General features: G+C 52.6%; 1 protein-coding gene across 1 annotated transcript in view; it reads left to right on the top strand.

The window, feature by feature from the left end:
* MLLT4 (myeloid/lymphoid or mixed-lineage leukemia (trithorax homolog, Drosophila); translocated to, 4) overlaps positions 1–11,048 on the top strand; it is a 101,396-nt gene that overhangs the window by 62,186 nt on the left and 28,162 nt on the right. The window contains exons 17-21 of the mRNA XM_010858771.1: positions 185–450; positions 2,373–2,516; positions 3,865–4,063; positions 6,293–6,396; positions 9,430–9,516. Coding sequence (XP_010857073.1) covers positions 185–450; positions 2,373–2,516; positions 3,865–4,063; positions 6,293–6,396; positions 9,430–9,516 — 800 coding nt within the window. The remainder of the gene's footprint in view (positions 1–184; positions 451–2,372; positions 2,517–3,864; positions 4,064–6,292; positions 6,397–9,429; positions 9,517–11,048) is intronic.

Below are 11,048 nucleotides of genomic sequence, written 5' to 3'. Positions count from 1 at the left end.
GATCAGAGTCCGCGGGACGTCCTGCTGGTATGGCGAACCCCCCTGTGTTCCATACAGGAACAGCTCTCATTTTGGGGGCCAACTGGGGCTCTCGGTTGGTGCGGTGGACACTGGCATGTGGCTGGACGGGCAGGTGTCGAGCAGAGCAGGGCGGGCACTGACCACAAGCCCTCTCCCCTCACAGACGACGTGCTGCACACGCTCACGGGCGCCATGTCTCTGCTGCGTCGCTGCCGGGTCAATGCCGCGCTGACCATCCAGCTCTTCTCCCAACTCTTCCACTTCATCAACATGTGGCTGTTCAACCGGCTGGTGACCGACCCCGAGTCGGGGCTCTGCTCCCACTACTGGGGTGCCATCCTCCGCCAGCAGCTCGGGCACGTGGAGGCCTGGGCCGAGAAGCAGGGCCTGGAGCTGGCGGCTGACTGCCACCTGAGCCGGATCGTGCAGGTGAGTGGGGCCGGCCGCATGGCCCCAGCATCTCTGACTCCCCCGGGGCGTCTCGGCACCTCCCCGGGGTCTTCACGTGCGCTTCGGATGAGACAGTGGTGTACTCGTCTGCCTGGGCTTTTCTCACAAGGTACAGCAATCTGGTAGCTTAAACAAAAGAAGCGCATTGTCTGGAAGTCTGAGACTGAGGTCGGGGCACACTGGTTCCCAGAGGGAGAGCCTGTCTGTAGCTCCTGAGCCTTCCGCTGTGGCTGCTGGTCTCCAGCATCCTGCCTGCGCCTCGGTCTTCAGGAGGCCTCTCTCAGGCCTCATCTCTGCCCCAGCGTCTGCCTTTCATAGGGACCCCAGATCTACTAACTTGGGTTAACTTGATTCCTTCTGTCAACATCCTTTCTCAAGATGAGGTCACAGTCCGAAGTTTACCCCAGGTTTACCCCCTGAGTGTTGGGGTTTCACAGTGTGAATTTCAGAGGACACAGTACAGCCCGTAACAGGTGGCGATCAGCAGAGTAAACACCTGGAACAGTGAGGCGTGTGTCATGAAGCTGCATACCCTGAGAAACTCTGATTTTAAAATGGTTGGTAGCTGGCACTTTAAAAATACGAGGAATAAAATGGATAACCAACAAGGACCTCCTGTGTAGCACTGGGAACGCTGCTCAGTATTCCGTAATAGCCTAAACGAGGAAAGAACGTGAAAGAGGACAGGTTGGTGTGTGTGCCCGAGCCCCTGCCGTGCACCTCCGCCTAGCACATGGCTGCCCGTCGCTGCCCTCGGCCGTGACGCGGAGAGTCAGGGCCACACGCAGGGCGACCCAAGGCAGAAACGTGACGCAGAAAGTCAGGGCTACTCGAAGGGCGAACCGAAGCAGAAACGTGATGCAGAAAGTCAGGGCTACTCGCAGGGCGACCCGAAGCAGAAATGTGATGCAGAAAGTCAGGGCTACACGCAGGGCGACCCGAGGCAGAAACGTGATGCAGAAAGTCAGGGCTACTCGCAGGCGACCCCGAGGCAGAAAGTCAGGGCTACTCACAGGGCGACCCAAGGCAGAAAGTCAGGGCTACTCGCAGGGTGACCCGAGGCAGAAACGTGACGCAGAAAGTCAGGGCTACTCGCAGGGCGACCCGAGGCAGAACCCTCCGTAGAAACACAGCCGACGGAGAGAACTGTGCACACCCCCTCAGAAACCCATCACATCGCCAGGAAGAGGGCAGGAGCGGCAGAAGGGACGCGGGACACGAGAGCCTGGTCCTCGCGGCTTCACCCGCTCTGGGCTTTCCCGGGGCCTGGAGACTACACCCTGGTGCTCTGCAGTTACGGAAAGGAGTACCTGGAACCTGCTTTGTTATTTTTAGTGTGTGATTTTGTATTTTTTCTCAATCTCTTAAAGAGATACAGTATAGAGATTTCTGCCCTTTTACTTTGATTGAATCAGCTAGTTATTAGAAAGGTCATTACAATGTTGTTTTATTCAGACCTTAGTAATGGTAATCTGGTTATATAAGTGTTTAAAGTTTTTAAGGCTTTTTAAGTGGTTTTTGCACATAAGTTATTGGTTCTTCTTATACATACAATTTTAATAAAAGAAGATCCCCTGGAGAAGGAAATGGCAACCCCCTCCAGTATTCTTGCCTGGGGAATTCCATGGACTGAGGAGCCTGGCGGGCTACAGTCCATTGAGTCACAGTCAGATACGACTGAATCTGTGGAGCACACACGAGGTTATCTAACACCTTTAACTAGATGGTGCTTTGAGTCCAACTTGACGCATATAAGTAATGTGAATGGAAATGTGTTTTCTTAAAAACACCCTGCATTTGAAAGTCAAATTAGCAAGTTACTTCAGTTTCACAAATATTATATAAAGGGGAATATTTATGAAATACTTTTAAATCATGGTTTTCCTGTTGCTTGTTCATAGGCAACCACTTTGCTTACGATGGATAAATACGCACCTGATGACATTCCAAATATAAACAGCACCTGCTTCAAGTTAAATTCACTGCAGCTGCAAGCCTTACTGCAGAATTACCACTGTGCACCCGATGAGCCTTTTGTCCCTGCGGTAGGTGGGGCGCCGGTCACCACGCATCGCGTCTGTGCAGGGAAAAGGAGAAAAGAATGAGAAAGTTTACGTAGTCATCTTACAAGGTCACTTTTGCTGTTGACGTCTGTAGGAGTTAGGGCGCCATGCGAGACATAGAGACCACGTAAGCGTTTTAAGTAGACGGGGATTTAATGCAGGGAACGAGGTTCTTGGAAAGCCAGGGCAGGGAGTGAGGAAGTTGCCCTCACCCTGAGTTCGGGGCTCAGCACTGTGACCCGAGACCCCAGGGCCCCTCACATCGGCAGCCAGCAGCAGGGCAGGGCCCCCCTCGAGGCCTGCCTCCCAGAGGTGCTGAGGCGCCTGCCTGGGGAAGTCAGATCCTCACGCAGAGCAGAGTCTGTTATCCAGAGATCTCTCCAGAGGAACAGAGAGCACAGAGAACAGTGCGTGATGCAGCCGGCTCTTCATGAAACACTGCCCGAGCACAGCCCCGCGGTAACAGCAGCTGGGCACAGGTGTCCTGAGAGTCCAGTGTGCAGGGGACCCAATCCCACGGATGGCTTCACCTCCAGTGCTGAGTGTATGCCAACAGAAGGCGGGGGCCAAAACCTGGAACCCACTAACTGTCCCCAGACAGACTGGGTTACAATCCTGAAAGGGGTCCTGACGCGGCTGCATGTTGGGAGGGCCTGTGACCACAGCCCTGTGGGAGGGTAGAGCTGCGGTCCACACTCTGGGCTTAGGGACACGGGAGGACCCAGGGAGAAGCCTGGGGGCCATGACTTTGAGACAGAGGACAGGGCAGGGACGGCAGCTTCTATGGGGTGTGGTTCTGTCACCTACCTGGGGTGAAGAGGGGGTGTTCACCCTGTGAACTGTCCTGTATGTACATTATCTAGTAACTGGAAGTTCTTAAGCAGAAATCACCTGTAAACCCATCATAAGGCAACAACCTCTACATAACTTGGGAATACGTATTTTTTTAATATTTAACATTGTGTAAACTTTTTCCTGTCATTAAGTAAAAAAATAAGGTTATTAGCAACTTGACGTTTAAAAATGTGCAAGGAAAAAATTATTTTTGAAAAGGAAAAAGACTTATTTTCTTGTGATCAAACAGTTTCTATTTAGAACTACAGATGTTTATTCACAAAGTAATAGTATCTTTAGCACAAACAGAGTGTGTGCCGTGCTGGTGCTCGGTTGCTCCCCAGGCCGGTCTGAGCTGTGGATGAACTGGCTTTCCCTCTGTGAGGCACCCTGCATGTGTGTGTGTGTGGTCACACCCCACGTGACCAAGCGCATCTGGTCATCACTGGTCAGCTGCGCCGAGCGTCTCCCAAGCCTGCGTCTGTTTTCTGAGCAGGACCTGATCGCGAACGTGGTGGCCGTGGCCGAGAACACAGCGGACGAGCTGGCACGCAGCGACGGGCGGGAGGTGCGGCTGGAGGAGGACCCTGACCTGCAGCTGCCTTTCCTCCTGCCTGAGGACGGCTACTCCTGTGACGTCGTCAGGAACGTCCCCAGCGGCCTGCAGGAGTTCCTGGACCCTCTCTGCCAGAGAGGTGGGTCGCCTTCCCAGCCTGGGCGTCCGCGCCCCCCACATACCGGCAGGCCTGGTGCTCGTTGTGTGTTGACGTGTGTCAGGCCACCCCATGTGCGCACACCCGGTGCACTTCTGGGAAGGTCGGGGCCCGGGGAATGGAGGGATGTGGTCGGTGGTGATGTGGGGTCAGAGCCAGGCGTGGCGCGGCCGCCCGGGGCGCCTCTGCTCACCCGGCGTCACGATCAGGTCAGAGCAGGTGTGCACGGCACCCCGGGGCACCTCTGCTCACCGGCCCTGGCGCTGTCCTCTCTGGTTCCGTGTGCGCCTGGGGCTCCATCCGTCCTGTGTGTCAGTGCCACCCGAGCAGAGCGTTCAGCAGCAGGGCCGGACGAGCCCTGAGCCCCCCGTCACTCTGACCTTCCACCCGGGTCGCAGCCATGCCGCGTGCTCCCCCACGGTTGTCTTGAGGCCCGAGTGGAGCCCCAGTGGTGCTGCAGTGCAGGGTGGGCACGTGCGTGTGGTGATGGTGGGCGCACTTGACACAGCTCAGCTCGTTTCCCTGGCTCTGTCTGCCTTCGTGTCGTGCGTGTGGAGGAGGACACACTTCAGAGATACTGCGGCTTTAGTTCAGACCACGGCAGTGAGTGTTGCAGAAAATCAAGTCACATCAAGTTTTTGGTTTCCCAGTGCATGCGGAATTAAAGTTTACACCAAGATGCAGTCTGCTGAGTGTGCAAAAGCAGTGTGTCTGAAAAACAATAGACAAATTACTTTATTGCTGGGCTTCCCTGGTGGTCCAGTGATTCAGAGTATGGCTTGCAATGCAAGGGACGGTCCCTCGCTCGGTCCCTGGTCTGGGAATACGCCACGTGCGACGGGGCAAGCAAGCCAGCAGGTTGCCACCACTTCAAGCCCTCAAGTCTAGAATCTGTGCTCTGCAGCAGGAGAAGGTGCTGCAGTGGGAAGCTTGCACACTGCAGCGGAGAGTAGCCCCTGCTTGTTGCAAGTAGAGAAAGCCTGTGCAGCACCAAAGACCCAGTGCAGCCAAAAATAAAATAAAATAAGTATTTTAAAAATACTTTATTGCTAAAAAATGTTAATCACCACCCCTGCGTTCAGCAAGTCTTAAGTCATCGACATTTCAGAACCATGATGATTATGATTCCCTAAAAGAGCGGGAAGAGAAACAAAGTGTAGCTGGTATTTCAGCAAAACTGGATTGAGACAGTGACTTAAAAAAATGAAAGGCTAAAACTAGATAAAATTCATTTATGTCGTTATTATAACGGAGTATGTTTGTGACATCTTTTTCTCATCTACCATAGACAGCCTCATAACTGTCCTGAGATGCTAGCCAGGTGATCCTTGCTGGGGGCAGGAGTGCAGCGAGGACCCCCGTGGGACAGCCAGGACCCCCGGCGCCTGGGGTGCCCAGCATGCAGTGTGCTCTTCCTAATTGCCAGCTGGTGCTAATAAGACCGCTTGAGAGAAAAGAATTGTGTTTGTGCGTGATACAACTTTGTCACAAAATCTCTGAAAGACCCTGTAAGATCTGACAAATAAGGGATGATGCAGGCTCAGTCTTGTAAACATGTCAGTAGTCCCTGTTGAAAACATTAAAGGTGTTCTTTAAAATGTTCTCATATTTTTGGAAAAAATGTAAATGTGACCTCTAAGGAAATGAGGACAGAGAGGAATGAGGAGGCCCCCTTCCCCGGGATCACTGTTCCCCTGGAGTAAATCACTGATTTTGGGGGCGAGCCTGCTGGCAGGCTTCTACCAAAACTGCCTTCTGGTCCCTCTGACCTTCCCTTCTGTCTGTCAGGGGTTCTCAGCCTGGCTGAGGAGCTCCTAGTCGAGCAGAGGAGATAGATCTGCAAGGAAGCATCTCGGTGCAATTCTGTAATTTCTCATAGACGTGAGGGAGAAAGCTGGGGTGAAGAAGAGAGGGAAACCAGTTTCGCTTTTCTGCTTGGTGTTGAAATTACATTGGACCGAAACAAATAGATTTTAATCATGAATAAAGCTGATACAAATATTTGTGTACAGGTTCTGTGTTCACATGAACAGGTGATGTTAGATGTCTGCTAATTCACTTCTCAGAGAGAGTGAGGTTACAGACTGAGAGCACGCAGCAGCTCACTAGGGAAGCGCCGTGCGGCCGACGCCTTACGCTGCCCCTTGTTGAAGCTCAGGGCTTAGACACGGCGGCTTTTCATGCTCACAGCCTGCCTGTTTTTCTCCCCAGGGTTTTGCAGGTTAATTCCTCACCCACGCTCCCCAGGCACCTGGACGATATATTTTGAAGGTGCAGATTACGAGAGTCACCTTTTGCGGGAGAACACAGAACTGGCAAGTATCGTGAGGTGGCAGGCGGACCAGAAAAGGAAACTTGATTCCTTTTGATTTGAAAATACTTGGCTGTGTCTGTGAAGTGTCATCTATAAACAAATGTTGCTTTTAAGAATACACTTGTTTGGGGACTTCCCTGGTCACCCAGTAGCTGAGACTCTGAGCTCCCAAAGTGGGGCACAGGTTCAGTCCTGGTCAGGGAGTTCAGATCCCAGAGCCCACACAGAGAGGCCAGATGGGAACAATGATGCCTGTTGATACCCACAGTTAAACCTCACACATATTTTTAAAATACATTACTATGGTAATCTTACGGAGAAGGCAATGGCACCCCACTCCAGTACTCTTGCCTGGAAAATCCCATGGATGGAGGAGCCTGGTAAGCTGCAGTTCATGGGGTCGCTAAGAGTTGGACACGACTGAGCGACTTCACTTTCACTTTTCACTCTCATGCATTGGAGAAGGAAGTGGCAACCCACTCCAGTGTTCTTGCCTGGGAATCCCAGGGATGGGGGAGCTTGGTGGGCTGCCGTCTATGGGGTCGCACAGAGTCGGACACGACTGAAGTGACTTAGCATGGTAATCTTAATGGGTTTTATTAGAAAAATTTTTCTGTGATAAAAGTGTTTCCTATTTTCTAGTCAATTCTGACTTGTTTTAGTGAAAACGTTAGTTGCTCAGTCGTGTCTGACTCTCTGTGACCCCATGGACTCCAGCCAGCCAGGCTCCTGTCCACAGAACTTTCCCGGCAAGAATACTGGAGTGGATAGCCATTCTGTTCTCCAGGACGTCTTCCCAGCCCATGGATTGAGCCCACGTCCCCTGCTCAGCAGGCTGATTCTTTACCATCTGAGCCACCAAAGACGCCCCTACCCTATCTTAGCTATGTACCAAATCATTTACTAATATTTTGTATCTTAGTGAAAGACTGGCCAGTCCCATTAGTGTTTACTGGCTCATAGATTTTAGGGGAAACCCTGCCTTGCTTCCTGCAGAGAGTTTTAACCTAGAAAAGGAGCTTCACCGTGTCTTAGAAAGGGATGCCAGACCAGAGTTGTCTTTTCCTACGTACACTGCACGTCAGTCCAGAGAACACAGACGAGTCAAGTCTTTCCTTTGGGAACGTCCTTGTTCCATTTCATTCACTGTAAGTGTAACTGACTCCTAAGCCACGCGAGGCTTCGGAGGAGCCCGGCAGGTGTGGCTGCCTCTCTGGCAGGTAGTGGTGGAGGGGGCCAGTGTGTTCCGTGCAGGGGGCGTGGTGGCCGTTCGGCCCCCCGGGCCAAGGTTGGGGGCTCTCGGCTGTGAAGAACGACCACGAGTCTTCTGGAGCTTTAGAAGCGTCCTGTGGTGACCTCCTGAATTATCCATCGATCACTCAGAACCACACCTGGTTCTCACCTGGTTTCTAAGAAGACAGGTCACGTGAGCCGGCAATACCTAAACGTAAGGCAACGGTGGACGTGTGTTTTGTTTATTAAATCCAAAGTAGTTGTTTTTGCTCAGTAGAAAAACTGAGCAGTTTTGTTTTGCACTCGAGCATCTCCACACTTGGCTTAGCTGGTGATTGCTGTTACACCAAGTAGATCACACTTGACTGTCAGCACAGTGACTGTGCCACACATGCCCTTTATTAGCTGTTGTTGAGCTAATAGCAGCAATTTCTAGTTTCCAGATTTTATAGAAAAGCAAGCACCTTGGATGGAATCACTGATTTTTTTTTTTTTCTATCTTTCTAGTTTATTTGTGGATCCCTCAGTCGATTTTAGGTCCTGATGCTTTGTAGAAGCTTTGTCACCTGATCTTATTTATTTCCCTTAAAATATTCTCATACAGACTTTGGTTCCAAATAAACAAGCTGTGTGTATAATCACTACTTTTTGGCAGTGTGCCTTCATACTTACGTATATGATTAACTAAATTCCCAGTGTGTGGGCCTGGTGATATTCTTCTTTTGTTAACTTGTTCACGTGAGGCAGGATGTATGTAGAACGTGTGACTTCTGTGGATGGCTTCCCTTTCTCATTGTGGATCTGTTGGGAACTGGCCTTATTGGACACATACTTCGTCCCTTCTGGTTGACCCCCCACCACAGGCTCACACAGGCACGCTGAGCTTTGGGCCCGCTGCCTGAAGGCTGAGGCAGTGTATTTTTGCTGTTGAATTTTCACAAGATAGGTTTGTGGTGGCTCAGACGGTAAAGAGTCTGCCTGCAGTGTGGGAAACCCGGGTTCGATCCCAGGTTTGGGAAGATCCCCACAGAAGGAAATGGCAACCCACTCCAGTACTCTTGCCTGGAAAATCCATGGACAGAGGAGCCTGGCAGGGTACAGTCCATGTGGTTGCAAAGAATTAGACACGACTGAGCGACCTCACCGGAGAAGGCAATAGCACCCCACTCCAGTACTCTTGCTTGGAAAATCCCATGGACAGCAGAGCCTGGTAGGCTGCAGTCCATGGGGTCACGAAGAGTCGGAGCAACTTCACTTTCACTTTTCACTTTAATGCATTGGAGAAGGAAATGGCAACCCACTCCAGTGTTCTTGCCTAGAGAATCCCAGGGACGGGGGGAGCCTGGTGGGCTGCCGTCCATTGGGTCACACACAGTCCGACACGACTGAAGCGACTTAGCAGCAGCAGCAGCAGAGCGACTTCACTTTTCACAAGATAGATGCGAGAGCATCTTTGTTATATTATAACTGTCCTCCCCTGTGTAGTATAGAGTAAGTTTAAGTTTCCTTAAAAAATGTCCAGTAATTTTGTTTTAAAAGATAATAAAGTAAAATTGTAATGTTGTCTTTAAGACCAAGTTTTTCTTACACGGTGGTGATGCCAGGGTTGTTCTGTTTTGTAAATTAAGGTGTTTAAACAGCATGTAAATATTTAGCGTTTGTGGTGATTCTCTTGATGGCTCTGGAGTCAAGAAAGAATATGGTATTTACTTTACTAGGTTACCCCATCAAGGCTTGACTTTTACTACTTCTGTTTCCTCTTTGGTTTCAGCCCTCCGTAAACTTCTCTCTTCATCCCTAGGCACAGCCTCTGCGTAAAGAACCTGAAATCATCACTGTGACCCTCAAAAAGCAGAACGGAATGGGCCTTAGCATTGTTGCTGCAAAGGTAGGATGGGGTTGGGGCGTGGGCTGCCGTCCTCTGTCCTTTAAGCCTGAGTCAGCGGCGTGTCCAGTTTGATGTCTAGGGGCCAGGCGTGGGAATGAAGTGCTGTGTGCATGGCGTTCTCGGGGTACTGGCTCCAGAGCCCGTGCGTGGAGGGGCCGCTGGGCCCCTGTCCCCCAGCAGGCTTGGGCTGCAGGGGGCCGCTGGGCACCCGTCCAGACGAGTGGTGTGCTGGGAGCTACAGCGAGGGAGCAGTGCCCCAGTCGTGTCGGGGGGAGCAGAGGGGGAGAGGGGGCTTCTTCCCTTTTAAAGACACTCGGTTTGCGGGTAGGAGCTTGCCCCGCAGAGAGAAGAGGGTTTGAAACAGCAGGGGGACGGGTGGGAGCCGCGATCTCAGGGCAGGGCGTGTGGGAGGACTAACATGCCAGGCCTGGAGCCGGGGCCGGAGCGTGGCAGCAGGCGTGCTCCAGGCCCCGGCGGCCCGCCCAGGCAGTCCCGGGCCCCATCCAGGGCCACCTGGCCCAGTCCACCGGCTGGGACTCGAGCCGACCCCTTCCATATAGGTCCTGAGCGTGGTGCTCGGGATGCCAGAGTGGGTGGGGCGGGCGGGAGCAGGCAGCTGGCCTGGGGGTGTTTTCCTGTTTGCTTGTGTTGGATATGAGCGTGTGGAACCCAGAGGGCAGGAGGCAGAGATACAGACTTGTGTTGGCTTACAGGTGCTGTAAAGGAAGTAACTCAAAGACTGTGCCCTGGTAACTGGGTAGCATGCCGTTCTCAGGCATGAAGGCATATGTTAGAGTCTGTTCATCTGTGGGCTTGACTGCTTGACCGAATCTGCTTTTCTCCAGCTCAGTTGTGGTTTCTCTGGGACTTGCAGGGAAAACAGGTTGTGTGCTTACACATGTTGCGAAGCGGCGCCCTACTGGTGCCCTGCGTGGGTCTGTGCCGATGGCCACATCCTCCACGGGGGCTCAGGCCCACCCTGCACCCCCCGCTGGGCAGCCATGGAGCCCTGGGCGTGGCCACAGCTCAAGCCCCGGGAGAAGGCTGGGGGCCTTAGAGCTGGTCCCTGAGGTCACACGGTCCCGTCGGCCTGTGTTGGATTCACCCCGTAGCCCTGACTGGAGTCTGGGGGCCTTGTTTTTCCCTGTGAGCTGTCTGGGCCTTTGTGTCAGTATTTGGCTCTGTCCTCTGCCTTCCCAGTCAGCCTGTGGCTTCGGGGCCATGCGCCTGGAGGGCTCTGATGTCAGCCTGCCGGCGCCCCTCCCGGCTGCGGCCGCTTTATGGAATCCAGATGCCGTGGCTCATCCGCGCCATCCACGGTGGAAGCCTGCCGGGGGGCTGGGGGGGTCAGGGTGCTGCCTCTCGTTCAGCTGAGGGCCGGCATGGCGCTTCCTGTTTAGTTTGGATTTTTAAAATAGAAACTGTTTCCTCCTTTTTATTTTTCTAACTCTTTTTAAAGTTTAATAAAGTACAAAGTAAGCGAGAATCTGAGCTGCCTGGTTACGTAAGAGCCTGAGGTTGCCTGGGCGCTG

Source organism: Bison bison, unplaced genomic scaffold (assembly GCF_000754665.1).
Source record: "Bison bison bison isolate TAMUID 2011002044 unplaced genomic scaffold, Bison_UMD1.0 scf7180017855360, whole genome shotgun sequence".
Taxonomy (NCBI): domain Eukaryota; kingdom Metazoa; phylum Chordata; class Mammalia; order Artiodactyla; family Bovidae; genus Bison; species Bison bison.
The sequence above is the reverse complement of the archived record's forward strand: the minus strand, read 5'-3'. Positions and strand labels throughout refer to the sequence as shown.